Here is a 15,817-nt window from a genome sequence, read left to right as displayed (position 1 = left end):
TGACATACTTTTCTTGTCTTTTGCCTTTGTTCAACCTATTTCATCTTTTCTTTTACCCACGTCTGCTTTTTTTCCGCTTTTTGCACCATTTCCAATCTTCTTTCACCGCTCTGACACTCTCTTCTTCCCTGCAGCTCGTTGTCACCCAATCTCCCTTTACCTCCCCCCTCTCTGTTATATACAATGTTTGACCTTTACCCTATGGCCTAATTCCAGCTCACATGTTCTGTCAAAGCCTCCATCCATATCCCATGTCAACCAGTTTGAACTGGCTGAATTCTCGCCAGTAAATGCATCCAGTATAACTACATGGAAGCATGTGTTACATGATTGAATGGAACATGTAAAATATGGTCACCACATTTATTTGGAAAGACAAACACAGTTTGAGAACAAAATGCAACTCTTTTTTGTGAAAGAAATGCACAAAATGTCAACATATCTGCAGCTCTGATAAATATTGCCATGCTTAAGACTTGCGTTGTTGCAAAGTTAATATGACCCATAGTCCCAATGGCCATTATTATTATCATGTTAGGTGCTTAATGGATTTATTAATCACCTTTGTAACCTTGAAATCTATAAATTTGATAAAAATACATGGCAAGTTGTATATTTTTGGTTTGTCTCCGTATAATTTTCAGTTTGTACTCGATCTTGCCAAAGACCTAAATAATACGATAATGCCAACCAGATTAAAATGTGTCTGTGGTAACTGGAAGCAATAATATTAATTAAGATCTCAAATAGATTAAATCTATTATGTTTGCTGAAACTGATTTAAATAGTTTTGTTTCTCCCTCACTGCAGCGACGCTTCCTGTTACTTTTTGCCCGAGACTTGTGTGTCAGCACCGTGTCGTGTGACTTTCATCACCGCTTAATCAAGTCAACCTCATTCTGCACCTGCCGCGCTTGGTGAACAGAACCCACAATGAAGTAATTGCCCTCTATCCACGTTCAACAATTAGTTAAATCTGCATGCAATTTTTTAACAATCCTTCATGTGTCCTGGTTGCAATATGTCGGAAGTTTAATTTAGCAGATGCTGATTATTACATTAGAGGGTCAACTGTAACAGGTCAGCAGCCTCTTTAGCTCAGTACAAAGTCAAAGCGACATTGGATCTCCCCGTTCCTTCACTGTGACCCATTTGACCTCTGAATCTGTGATTTTCTTTCTGTGCTCCAAATAGACAGCAGAAAAATGTTGAGTGATTAAATGAATGACATGCGTATTGCCTGTGTGTGTGTGTGTGTGTGTGTGTGTGCACGTGTTCCTATGTTTGTGAGGTGGAAGTAAAGATCACAAGAGACAACTGCTCACCCCTCATGTGTGTATGTGTGCTTGTTTGCATTCATGAGAGTACGTAGAGTTAATTTATGCGTGTGTGTTTACGTGTGTGGATGCAACATTTTATAGCTTGTTAGGGGAGGTTGTGTGTGTGTGTGTGTCTGAGTGGGGTTTGAAGAGGCTTCTGCTCTCTTTGTCCCTTTGTCTATTCAGAAAGACTCATGTGGATGCCGATTCTTTTCATACTCTCCTCGTCACATTTCTCTGACAGCAGACACAACAACAACCCATTAAATTCTCTCTCAGAAAAAAAAGAAAAAGACGCCGCTACCCTCTGTGCTCTTGCATTACTGTTGCTAATGGATGCTTATTTATCTCTGATGGCACATAGTCTTTTATTACAGATCAGTACTTTTGTCATGCAGGAAAGGCATGTGGAACACATTTTATGCTTTTTCACTGTCTTGTATTCAACCCCCAAAAAGTTTTAAATGTCATTAATTATCATAATAATCTTCTCTAATGGGTCCTTTGGACAAAATTGGATAATTAATAAAGGGTTCTTAATTCTTAATGAGAACCAGTCTGTGACAAACTGTGAACTCCTGCTGTACGTACACGATACTCTACATAGAAAATGATGGGACCTGTGTGTCTAGACATTGACTGGAATTGAACAAGAGTTGAGGTCAGGACTCTGAAAGGCTCTTTAGTGCCTTACCATCTCTCTCTCCTGTCCAACTCTCCTTAAATTCCCTCCCCCATCCTCGACTCACCTCAGCCTTTACTACTCTCCTATACAATTCCCTCCCCCTCTCCAGCTCATCACGCTGTCACCCCATGGACCCTGCGTGGCTGCACTGCCATGGCATCGCGTTACAGCTGCACACTTCTGCGGCAACCCCCATCAGCTGCCACCGCTCTACAGGAATAGCTGCTCTTCATTCATAAACGTGACCCCAGCTGACTGACATGTTCAGGAGAAGACGTCCATTATGCTGACAATAATGTTATGCTGTCCACACCTGAGGATGTGCAGGATGTTCACTGCTGCTGCCGGTTACTTTTTATTAGATCTCTAAAATGTTTGGCATTTAAACACATTCATGATTACTTATAGCAATAGGTGCAATACAGGAAGGAGTCACCGCAAGCTTATCAGAGCATTTCACAGTTCAGAAACAGACCTGATAAACATGGTTTTATTGATTACATGAAATGAGCACTAACTATGTAATGCAGATTACCTTTGTAAAAAGAAAATGTATGTGCATTTACAATTACTGGTCTGCCTAACGGGTAAATCCATTTTTTTCGACAGCTTTTAGACTTGTTTCTCTACAAGACCAACACTTTCTCAAATTTAAAATACTAGTAGTAGCAGAACCTTTAAAACTGCACTCACTGTATATGACTTCATATACTTGGTTATTTACCTTTTAAATTCAATGGGAGCATTTCTCACTCTCAGGAACTTTAGTCTCTTATCAGTTTTACCTTGTACCTTGAACTTTGAACTCTAGTTAGCTATGATTTAGAGAAGTAACTGTAGGGAAAATTATCATTATCTCAACATCTCCACCCATTTTCTCTCTGAGCTACGTTATCTCCTAAGCTTTGCTTATCGACGACCTGTTGACCATCAATTTAGCTCTTATCATCTCGAACTGCTGACAAGACTAAGGCTATGTTTCGACTGCAGGAAAACTCTAATGGTTTCTAAAATCAGATCCTTGAGAAAGACTATTTGCAAGGGATCAGATTTGTTTGTCCAGACATCACTACCCTATCTATCTGCATGGGTTTCCTTTGGTAACTAACTATGTACGCGTATACGTAGCTTCACTGGTGATGGGGCTTTTCTACGCTGAAGCATTTGTGCTTTAAAACAATCGCACTGTCAAGTTTGAGTGCAGAACTGAGTTTGTTTTCTTCCATGTTGTCCTCCGTAGCGCTCTGCTGGCAGCATGGATTCTGCTCAGTACTTCCACACTTTGAAATCTGATTGTCTGTGCTGAGCATCTGTAGAGATCCTATTGGAATTGCATTTCAAACCACCGCCAAATGTGGTTTGGATCTAATTTGCAAAAATCACATTTCATGTGTTTTTTTGATGTCCAGAATTTCTAAAGTTATTCTGGATACAATCTGGGCATGCCAAAAAAAGAATTTGAGCTGACACTCTGAACAAGGCCTAAGAGTCTGAACTAGATGCTGATGTTAAACAGGTATAATGTTTACCATGTTCATCAACCTGTTCTTAACTCAACAAATGCCGAGGCTTGGTCAGTGCCCCTCTGCCTCTGACACTGGTGGATAGGAACGTTAGTTGTGCAGGTATTTGGTCATAAACCAAAGTATTGGACAAGTTGAAAATAACTTGATGATGGTTCCAGAGGAAAAGCCAGGAGCTCAACAACGTTGTTAGGACTGTTTGGGCACCATAGATATCGATATAAAATATCATGACAATCCATCCAATAATTGCTGATATATTTCACAAAAAGCCAAATGTCAACCTCACGGTGGCCCAAGGGGAAAAGTCAGAGGTTCACCAAGGGTATCAGGACTCATCCTCTGAACAATAAGACACAAAAAGATATCTCAGGGTCATGACTCCTTCAGTGGGGCTCAATGGTGAGTGCAGACATTTGCAGCTTAACTCATTCCAAATGTAAAGTTAAAGCTGCAGCTGTTGCTGTCTTTGTATTTCAATATTTACAGCAGCGACTGCTTTCAGGTTGGATTGTCTTGTTGCTGAAACAATTGTGATTCTTATAGGTCTTTAAAAGGCCTTTAAGTCCTGACTGTATTGAATGGGTTAGATGTGAAGCCTGCTGACTACGAACCAAAGAATAGCACAGTTTTTATACTTTCAAATGTTTATCTTCATTCTGGTTCCAGACCTCTGAATCACTGCCTATACCTTCAATCTGTTCAGTGATTTCATAGGTCTGATGTGCTGGTTCATGGCTCTTTCCCCAGTTCTAGAGATAGTCGACCAAACCAGAGCTGTACAAGGTTAACAATAGGGATGTAGTCGTTTAGTAGCAGAGCCAGCATCCATTCAGACCAGAAATGAGTGGATGAGATACAACTACACCGGTTTTTGTCAGTAGACCAACAGAAATAACAACTCTTTCACAAACATATGTATTTAATGGACATAAACAACAAGGTAATTGCTCCTATCAACCACTTCCACAGAATTTGTGTCATCTGAAAATCACATTGATGGAATACACAATATGTCAGTGAATATTGATTGGTTAACCACCAAAACACAATGTCAGACTGAAGTTCAGTCCGATTATCAAGCTTCTATTCTCAGTCTTTGGTTACTATGTTTTAAATAGTTAACGTTTAAAGATACTTAACATTTGCTTGACAAAGAGAATCCACGTACGATATCCTGCTTTTGAAGTAAAGTCTGGAGTTAATGTAAAGTTTAGATGATGTGTAGTAACTGGACTTCAACATGGAAAAATACTAATAGGTTGTTGAAATAGGAGGTGCGGTGTGGCTGGGACAAATTTCTGTGTCAGAGGAATGTGATCTTATGTTTTTTGAGTTCAGGAGATACAATGTTTCTATGCTGTTTAACCTACAATGCTGAGCCAGTATCATCGCACAGACACAAATACACACACTGATGCACAAACTGCTCAAATGACACAAACGTAAACACACACAACTACAATTCTGTATATGGTAAAACATGCTTATGACCTTATAAACCGAGCAGTTTTCACAGCTCCCAGTGTTTAACATCAAACAAGGCTGCATACAAGCAACAACTGGACAATGGAAGGATGAAGAAAAAACCTCAACCTCCTGATCCCTCTATTGATCTGAGATTGGGAGCATTTTGTTTGGCTCTCCACATGTCGAAGGCGATGTGGTGCTAACAGGTATAACAATGCAAACAACGGCGAAAGTCCTGACAGAGCGGACAGTGTTTACCTGAGGGTGGACCGTAGGGTGCACGCTACGCTTCCATGAGGACGCTGTCGGTTGGGATGGCGTTATCAGCTGCAACCGCCGCGTGAGAGCAGAGCAAGGCAGTAGCCGGGATCTATAACCAGCCCACATGCACAAACATGCACTAAAAGCATGCCCGGTCTGCATGGCTGTATCAACTCTTTGTGAACTCAACTCTTAAGCTCTTGTCTTAGAGGTAGAGCAACCTCATTCTCTGATCAGGTAGACATTACTCCAAAAACAACCCCAGAAAGTGGTCGGTAGGCTATATACAGAAACCAAAATAATACAGTTTTCATTATTCTTCCTCTCCATTAGTATCTTGGTGCTCAGATTAGCAGCGGGAAACGAGTGGCATAATGACAACCCCAAAGCTGTTTCAGCAAATCTTTGGTGTTGCTGACGACTCAATAATTCTAGTTTATATCCAAACAAGGTTTAACAACGATGCATCAACTTAGCACGATGGAGCAATATGAGCTTTTGGACTTGAATAAAAGTGCATAGTAACAAACATGTACAACTCAGACTCATGCAGTAAACAGGGAAGTTTATGAATAAACACTATGCACATTTCTATTTATGTTCCATCTTTTTCTTTTCTACCTTTGCAGGCCCAGCAGTAGGCATATGTCTCCCAGGCAGCCTGTTTATTCCATTAAATAGAGTGCTGCTGACTGGCTGACATCAGGTCTTGGAGCTTTATTAGACATAATATGCCATTAAACAGTCTTTTTACTGTATTATGTAACTGGAATTTTATAAAGAAGCTCTTAGAGGAGCAGCTTGCTGCTGGGCAAGAGTCATCCAGTCTGCTTTCATCTTGTGCACAAATAGACTGAGCTTAAAGGTTTGTATCAGATGTGATAGGTTGATAAAAGGGGGTGAGACATAAACGCATGACACTATACTCACACTTGCAGTAGCAAGCAGAGTTATTTTGGCAAAGGAAAGGTGTGAGGTTTCCTCTGGTCCTTGTTAAAGCCAGAACCACATAGAGAGCACTTCTATCATGTGTGATATACTTCAGTTACTGAGCCAGGAAAGTTCCCATTCAGAAACTCCCAGCACTCTGACATGGGCCATGTTCTCAATGCCACTTTAAAATATGTTCTTGTCTGCTGCAGAACATTTAGTTCTGTGGAGCTAATCTGGTACCTGAAACAGCACTTTGTACCCAAATTTGATGTAGCGGCCAAGACCACAAACAGCCCTGCTAATGTGCCATAAGATCCCGCCCTGAAACCTGTTTCATGACCTCTGCCTGTCTGCCAACTCCAAATTGTGCATGAGTCTCTCAAAAGCTAAAGATTTCAAAGATTTGAGGCATTTCCCTACAGGTCCTGATATGTGAAGTTCAGCCACAGAAAAAACTCATGCAGGTTCTGTGACCAAGCAAGCAATGGAAGCAATAAGAAGGTCTTTGTTGGTGATTACTGGTTTTTTTAAGTCCCACTTGAAAACCATAGAGACTCTACTGTATTTGTGCATGGTTGGTTGTGTACAGAAGTGTTTTTGCTTTGTCATTTGTCTCACAGGATTTTAAAGAGTTCACCAGTGTATACACACTTTTCAATGAGTATTTCTATTTCATTGGAGACTGAAGCTCTCTATTAAGACCTCACCAATTACAACTTAGTGTTATGTGGTAGTGTAGTTAGTGGACCCAAACGCACGCACACAGCAGGTTTACTCCAGCCAAGACTTTATTTAACTGTGCAGGAGGAGTCACAGAAAGAACAAACAAAAAACAAAGACTAACTGTCCAGCAAATTAAAGTCACTCCTATAATCTCCACCGGAGTCGGGAGGGAAGCTGGACCGCACTCAAAACTGAAGGAACAGAAAACAAAAAGGTAACGATCTTCACTGAAATGGGTGTTCAGACTTACGTGACCAGACTGGTAACCGGACGGACTGACGACGCGCCGGTGAAACGCCAAGGTATTTAAGTCAGCCAGCGGCGATCACTGGAATGAGCCACAGCTGAGCCTAAAGAGAGAGGCGTGAAGTGGGCGGAACACGGGGGTGGAAGCTGTAGGCTGACACAAAAACAAAACATAAGCACATGGCCCACAATAACAAAACAGACAGGGGGAAAAACAGAGGAGCACAAACTAGGAGCAGACAGGGATCCTAACACTTAGGAGATCTTTTAGACAGAGAGATTCAACACTTATTTCCATTCAAATCACTGTGAACATTCATCAATCTTGTGTCAGCGATCTCCTGACAAGCTGACACTCGTAGTCTCGACATGGGTTAGCCAGTTGTGGGTTGTATTTATTCGAACAAACATCATTCAATCAAACATTACAGCAGTGGTCGTTGTGGAAACACTTGGTGGAGATCTGCACTCTACTGACCTTTCTAATAAGCCATGTGCTTCTGTTTGTTCTATTGTTGGACCAATGGGCCTGAGCAACAATGGCAGTTTGGTCTTTCAGTTCACTGGGACCATTTTGGGATTATTGGGGTTTCTGAATGATGGACTAATGGCATGGTACCAGCAGAGGAACTGATCTGAGGGAACATAATCATGCTCTGAATAACATGAGTCATGAGTCAGGTCTTAATGCTAATTATAGTTTTTTCGAGTGCATGTGTGTGTATTTCTGGCTCGCATGCCTTCTTGCATGCCTACATGTCTCGTTCATGGCCCTCTTCCAGCTAGTCAGACAGACAGTCTGTTGCAGAAAGCGAGTCGGCAGCTATTCCCATCCTGGTTAACCACCGTTACACTCCTCCTTCTCACGACAGAACAGAACGCTTGTGCTAAGAGAGACTTGTCCTCAAACCTGTGAGCCTTTAAAAAAAATCATCTTTAAAATTCTAAAAACATCTCTGCTGGTGGACTCTCTCCTGGACAAATCTATATTTTGTATTTTATGTATGAACAACATATAGATCTAGCAGCGGCAGTAAAGTGAAGCTCCTTGTGCCTCCTGTATTTCCAACGGGTTGTGTAAAACATATTCTCAAATAGATTTGTGGCAGCAACACCTGAAGTGTTGAGATCATGCTTTGAAAGAAGACCGTCCAATTACCTACCCCTCTTTGTCCAATTAGTATTAAAATCCCACTCTTCGTTTTATCAGTGTCACTTCATTTTGGGAGTTAACTGTAAGTTTAGGATAATTTATCTTGGAGGTTCTTCTGCCTGGGTCCACTCCTTTTGTATGTACTTAGATTAGACTAAATGCAACATTTACTTTTTATACAAGAAGGTACAAATTTCCTGTAAAATTACACTTTTAAAAACTTTTACAGATTTTACAGATATCAAAAAGAGATGCGTGAATTGCTGGAATCATAAAAGTTGGACTTTTTCTCCATGTTTTGCTTATTGTTACATAACTACCTCGTTGTTTTAACTTGAAAACCGTGGAGTTGCACACAACTGTGGAGAGAAACGATCAGAGCCTCGTCCACTGTCATTCAGAATAAAATGAATATAATTAAATCATGCGTGAACGTTGAAAAGCAGAGCAGGAAAACATATTGCTACCTTCATTCATTCTTTAAATGATATTCTCTGTTCAGTCATGTATCTGTGCTTGTTTGCGTTGGTTTGTATTCACATGTATTAAAGCACGTGGAGATGTGTTGGAGTTCATACACGTGTGAGCAGAGGTTATCAGTGTCTAAGTTACTCCAGGCCAAAATAACACAATAACAAAACTGCAGGCTGTGTCAAAGACAGAAAGCAAGAGGGAAATATAAATTGCAACAACTCTCAGATCCTTTCCTTGGTTTCTTGTTGCACTTTGAAAGGCTGCATCTTTTTTTTGTGTTCAATAAGTTTTCTGTTGAATTCCAATACAATGGAGGTGAACAGAATTTGTTTGTGTGCTGCTTTACCATTAGAAAATTGATTTTCAGAAATTATGCACCAACATTTCTAGACAGAATAATGGAAACTTTATATCAGAACATCCACCATTTGAAAGTACTTCCATTTATTGAACACCAAATACGAAAAGGCTTCCAGGTTTGACACCTGATGAACCCTCAGGATGAATACAGGACAATCAATCAAACCCACTGGCACACATAAACACACTCTAAAATAATACCTTCTGTCCCGACTGATTGCTTATCTCTCTGGTCACGTGCCAGGGAAAGTGCTGTCCATATGACCTTTCAACTGAGACAACATGCACACACTTTACACACACACACACACACGCGCACACTTACACACACGCACACCTACACACACACACACCCAGTGTCAAAAAGGACAAACATTCAGTTAATTTGGCCTTGTGAAGTCCAAAATCACGGGGACACACACACATTTATGTACTTGTTATAAAGTACAAATGTTGACCTGTTGTATTTGTTTCATGTTAAAAAATACTGTGATGCTAAATAATTGCCCCAATATAGCTGATTATAAATCCACAATAACACATATATTATCACCTAATGTTGTGTTAGATGTTTTTATCAACTGAACTCCTATTTGCTTTATATGATTTGTGCTCTTACAGCTAATTTTTTGGTAGAAATAAATAAATAATATTAGTCTGGTTCATAATCTGTGTTGTTTTCATCATTACGTCATAACTTCCTATGATGCATCTTCACTGTCAGTTCCCTGGCCTCTCTCCCCCTCACCAATGTCATGATCTACGATATGATCAAGTCTCACATTAATAGTTTATCATTTAGTCATTGTGTGTGTGTGTGTGTGTGTGTTCTTGTGTGTGTGTGTGTGTGTGTGTGTTCTTGTGTGTTCTTGTGTGTGTCCGTCTGATGAATGGGCAAACCCAATATTATTCACTAATTGTAGTCTCACCCACTCATTTCTAATAGCAAAAGTTAAATAAAACACCAAAAACTTAATGGAAATGATCAAAAGTAAATTGTGTGTGTTGAGATACTCTGTGTTGAAGAAGTCATGAAACTTTATGAAAATCAGATTAAATCAAATGTATTTTTCAGAAATAAAACTTTATAATTGGTCAAATTAGACCAACAGAAGGGTGAAGCTTATTATGTAATCTCCTGTCAAAGCAAACAGGTACATTTACACAACATCAACCTGGTCACCTAGTCTTCTTTTCCTTTGTTTTCAAAGAGGAGTTGGTTGTATTTGTTTTTGTTGGAGGGAACATCCGACCAGTTTGGCGGGGTGTGTTCATGCCAACCTGCACGTAATGTCTCTGCTGAGGCTTGTCTTCCCTCCATGTTACCAAACACAACACCAATTATGTATAAATACCTTTTTAATCTCTCCTGTGTCAATCTGTTTGTTCAGCCAGAGTTAAGATGGCTATTGTACTCCTAAAGATTGTCTGGGTTGAATTTTACAAAATTACCGTGCGGCTTTTGCGTCTACTAAACCTGTGCAAATGAGACACACAAAAAAAAAAGATGTGTCATTCTCAAAGCACCTGCAAAAGGTGAATTCTATACGGCCTATATTGCCCAACACGGCCCAAATGGCAAATTTGTGTGTGTGTGGATGTGTGTGATCATTCCTGAGTCTTTTGTGAATCAGAGACAGGGCGGGGCATTGATGCGCAATCCTTTTGTGAATTCACCCCTCTGTGTGTATTTCACATCAATAATATATTACAACATTAATTTTGAGACTTCACCAATAATATTTAATATTTCTCTTAGACTGACGTCAATGTATTGGCTGTTTGCAAGTATTGCAAAAATGCTACAGCAGCCCAATTGACCCAGCTATCAGACAACTCTGTCTATGAGGGATGCCTCAGTGCCTCAGGCTCCATTACTGCTGTTGTAACACAGACACCTTGGCAAGGAACTAAAGGGAGGCCGTATCCTTACAAATACTGTAATTAAGAAGATTATCTGCTGTGTGAGACACACGCCTACAGGTTATTGGGCTATTTGTTACATATCGAAGTCAGATAACTTACAATACCATTTATTGCCACTAATTTCCTCAGTAGACTTGTTATATTTTTGTTATACTTTTTCTTCCCATTAGTTTCACAAGTAACTCGCCTGGAGGACAGTTAAACTAAACAAACTGTGTTGTTAAGTCTTCAGTCTAAACAGTTTATCTTCTTAACATTTTTGGGAAACCATTCAAACATGGCAGTCACCTCTTGCTGGAAATGAACCACTAGCTGGCCTTGTCTAAGCAGATTAGCATCATTGGTAAAACTACTTTTTAATTCACTCAAGGAATGTAAACAGGAAAACAAAACAGGGAAAGGGAAATGAGAAAGAAAGTGAATGCTACAACATACGGATGCAAAGGGAATAAAAAATAGATGGAGGGTTGGAGACAATGTGGATGGTTACAGTGATTCATTGGGAAATTGCAGGTATTAAAGGAATGTATCAGGCACCAGGTGCAGAGTCCAGTTCACGATAAAGCTGCCTTTTGAAGTTGATATTGAATCAGCTTTTCCATCTTCCATAATCAACCCTACAGTGATAACTTGAGGTCTGACTCACCTCTGAAGATCCAACAAACTGTTACAAATCAAAAAATAAGTAATGCATCCACAGTATGCTTTACACAGCAATGATTTATTTAGAAACATAATCAAAACTGAAATGAATCCTCAAAACGTCAAGTATATATTGTATATTATAGATACATCTGCATCGACCTTACAAGTCTGTAGATCAGTTCCTACTACCATTGACATGGTAACTGGGTAAAATACCACTATGAGTGATGAAAATGGCATGTCATGGTATTCTTAACTACTTAGAGTTTTGCCATTTATGTTAAAATAAATACCCAGAAAGCAAAGCCTGAGGTTAAAGAGTTACAAACTAATAAAGCAGGGATTTTCAAGCTTAAGAGGGTCATCCTGGTCCAGCCTGAGGCCTTTCCTTTGTGCATGCCAAAGGAAGGGAGTGAGCATTCTTCCTGCTGACTTTGAATCCATAGACAGCGGCATGAACAATTGAAAAGAGTCAGAGGGAAGAGACTGCTGCAAGCAATTCAGCCTTTTTTCTGCTTTCATTTTATTCCAAATATACAACAAACAGAGGGCTTTGCAATGTTATATCTGTTAAAGTCTATTTTCCACTATGGAGCCCATGACTTTGAGGTTTAATGATTCATTTCAGGGTCCTGCAAATGAAGGGAAATTTGGCAAGTCAGAAATTCTAAACGCATAAGGTAGATTGTGTGTGCAGGACACAAAATTAAGAGAGATTCATACACATGCAAGACTTAATGTCTTGTTAAGGGTTGCTTTACGCCGTTGCTCAGGTAAATAAAGGCTGCACCCTCTGATTAGGTGCGTATAGTATTGATGTAACTCAAATGTTTGTAAAGACAAGACTATAGTTTATATATAGTTTGTTCCTATATGTTTACAAACATCACTTATGTAATAAACCTCTAACAGGTTTGATTACATGAGTCCCAGCTCTAAAAAATCTGTTGTGTTTTGAATAGTTGTACTGGATGTATTTGTTTGATGTGTGGAGCACTAATTGTACTTTTATTTGTTCATTACGTGCACATTGGGAAGGCATTGTGAAAGTAAAAAAAAAAAATTATAAATAATAAAAAAATGTGTAAAGAGCTGATGGAAATAGAGAAAAAAATTAAGAAAATTATCCTTTTGACTTTTATTTCTCAATCATTATTACATGTGTATAATAAACGTTATTACACATTAAGCACTTCCATTAAAACACCTGGAAGTTTTGTCTTGATCATCATACTGAGCAAAAACTTCCAAAACATTCATAACAAAAGGGTCGAAGTCATGAATTATTTTTAAATATAAAAATTTATTTCTGCAAGGGAAATACATCACACACACCTTCAAGTGAAACAAAATGCTGGGGCGAAGACTTTTCTTCATGTTGAGTAAAAATAGATATCCTACTTCCAACCACACATACTGTACACTCATCACAGAATTGCACTTCTTAAAACAGGCAAATAGATACAATCTTCTTCAATCATCTCTTTTCTTGACATACTTGAACCACCAAAATTTCCAAACGTCTTCCTTGTTCGAGACAACCAATCACGTGCAGTCTCTCTTCTGACACATCTGTTGATAGCAACTCAGTTCCACCAGAAACCTCAAACTTACATCTTCCAAACATTTTTCATCAGACAAGTACTATTTACATAGAGGGAAAGAAAGGGTTGCATGACTCAACATTTAAAAATGAAGGCCTTCTGAATCATATTTTATTATTCCTTCGTTTGAAAGTGAAAAGGTTTAGTGTCCATTTTTCATTAGAAATGAATCAATTGTGTTTATTTAGAGAAGCATTGTATTGCCATGCACTCCGTACTTTCCCTTCAATATGAAGGACTTAATCAGCTCCATTTCCACATCTTCAGTTTCAGACATCACATTGAGAGGGACATCGCAATCAGTGCATATTTAACCATTACATCAGGCCCTCAGAAGGGGCTCAACATTTGTAGTGGGCTGTACAAATTGTCTGTATTTTAGTGGGCAGGCACTCTGAGAAGGCACATTAATATTTTACAAAAGAGCAGTATGTGAAAAATGATAATTCTTTTCCCATTTTTTTGTCCTCCAACCACATTTCATTAGGTCTCTCGGGCCTAATGATCATGTTACAACAGGAAGCAGGTCAGTTAAGTACATTACAGGTTTCTGACTGGTTTGTACACTTCCGCTGCTAAAAAAAGCAGAGGTTGTTTGCTTCAGCTTAGTCCTGGCTGAGAACCAGTCTATGCACAGCTGGTTTCCAATGACATTTCATCAAACATTCTGACGTTTTCACCAATAAGGCACGGCGTTACCAATCTGGCCCCAGCTCTGCCAGCCAGGAAAGAGTCCGCTGGACATCCGTGGGCTACCAAACTGATCAAATTCCATCTCCAGTACCTTCACACCCCCGTGTTTGTGCTCTGATGCCTTCCTCTGCTCAACAGAAGTTGGGGGCATGTGAGTGTTCAAGTCCTCTCCGTTACAGCTACCATGCTTGAGAACGTAGTTCTTGCCGTCGTTATTGTCCCAGAAGGTCTGACCCTGGGATTTGAAACTGATGCAGAACTCGACGCGATTCTGTAGTGGGATGTGGAGAGGCAGCTCCAGGACAAATGCAAAGGTGTCAGTATCCTGGCAGCTGTAGATGTTGTTCATGAAGGTGCATTCAACGTCAGTGAAGCTGACCCACGAGTCGAATGTGGCGCGCAACTGCACCGACTTCTCAAACCCCTTGTTCCGGACCTTGATGGTGCCGGTCAACGAGCGCTCCTGCAGCGAGCAGTTCTCCAAACAGACTGAGTTCTGAATCAGGCGGTTTCGGAAATCCAAGTAGTCGGCTGAGGGCTGTTTAAAGTCCAGTGCCAGGTTGCGCATTAAGCTGATCTTAAGATCCATTGTGGCTGTTTCCAGGTCTGCCATGTCAAATTGCAGCTCCTCGCTGATTCCCCTACAACTCTTGTTTTGATATGGCTCATCGTCGAACTTGGAGAAGACATGGATGGCAGTGAGTGACATGCCCTTCGTGTCTGCGAAAACCACCTTCTTCTTGCCGGCCTTGCTGTTGTTCCAGCCCACGCAGCTGCCATCATCCTCAGCTTTCTGCAGGTTGCTGAGACATGGCCGCAATGGTTTGTAGTGCTGCTGGTTGACCCGGTTCTTGGTCCTCTGAAGCTCCTCGTAGGAGCTGAGGAAACCTCGGAGAGGAGGCGGAGAGTGGCTGATGTAGAATCTCATAGCCATGTCCATAGGCATTACTGGACCAGGCATTGCTGATGGACTGAAAGACCTGAGCAAACTGAGGGAGGGAGGGGGAAGAGAAGAGGGGAGATGGTGTGGGAGGTAGGGAGAGAGTTGGTAAGTTGAGAGATAAAGAAAGACAAAGGGGGAAGGATTAGAACAGTGGCTTTACTTTTCTGACTTCAAAAAAAGTTCTGGTTTGATGTAACTTGTCACTTCTGCAATCAGCAAAATCCCCAAACTTTGCAATTTCTGTTTCTGTGAAAAGTCCCCATTTTACAAATAATGCTTCTTTATAATATGCTTATTAAATCTAAACTAGACTTGGGATCTAAATAATGCACACAAAAAACTTTTAAAGACGTTCAATCATCATCATCATCATTATTTTTCAGCATGACGTGCGTCACTTTGCAAAACCAAAACCAAGCGCTTACAGATCCTTACCTTGCAGCACTCATGGAATAAAGAAATAAACAGTTCCAAAAAGAAAGGCACTTTTAAAAGTTTTCTGTCCCTTTGACTGGTAGCAGCATTCCTTAAAATGTCATACTGCCGTCACGCCTCCTTTTCTTCCGCCTCAGTCTTGCTCTTTCTGCCTCAGAGTGTGGGGGTTGTGCTCCGCACTCAGGGATTTCAACTGCCACATAGAGACAATTTGCATATGCTGTCATATGGTACTTCAAACAGCCAATGAAAGGGTTGTGGAATTCCTCGCCAACCAATCAGCCCAAACTTGGCCTGGATGCTGGCCAGCTGATAGGGGAGTGTTGCTTGCATGGGCCTCATAGTTGGGATGCCTCAGGTTGTTGCCTCAGCTGCTATTTGAGAAACATGATGGACCCCTGCTGGTGTAGGAGATGACCTTCAC

The 15,817-nt window shown here is 40.4% G+C and overlaps 1 protein-coding gene across 1 annotated transcript; it reads right to left on the bottom strand.

The window, feature by feature from the left end:
- Positions 1 to 12,865: 12,865 nt before the first annotated feature.
- On the bottom strand, positions 12,866 to 15,572 carry LOC116376968 (protein phosphatase 1 regulatory subunit 3C-B). The gene is made up of 2 exons (XM_031838483.1): positions 15,394 to 15,572; positions 12,866 to 15,004 (listed from the first exon to the last, which is right to left on the bottom strand). The coding sequence occupies exons 1-2, from the start codon at positions 15,405 to 15,407 to the stop codon at positions 13,999 to 14,001; spliced, it is 1,020 nt and encodes a 339-aa protein (XP_031694343.1). The 5' UTR covers positions 15,408 to 15,572; the 3' UTR covers positions 12,866 to 13,998.
- Positions 15,573 to 15,817: the final 245 nt, after the last annotated feature.

The sequence above is a fragment of the Anarrhichthys ocellatus genome, unplaced genomic scaffold (assembly GCF_004355925.1).
Source record: "Anarrhichthys ocellatus isolate YVR2014 unplaced genomic scaffold, GSC_Weel_1.0 scaffold3, whole genome shotgun sequence".
NCBI classification, from domain to species: Eukaryota; Metazoa; Chordata; class Actinopteri; order Perciformes; family Anarhichadidae; genus Anarrhichthys; species Anarrhichthys ocellatus.
This window is presented reverse-complemented; position numbering and strand designations above follow the sequence as displayed.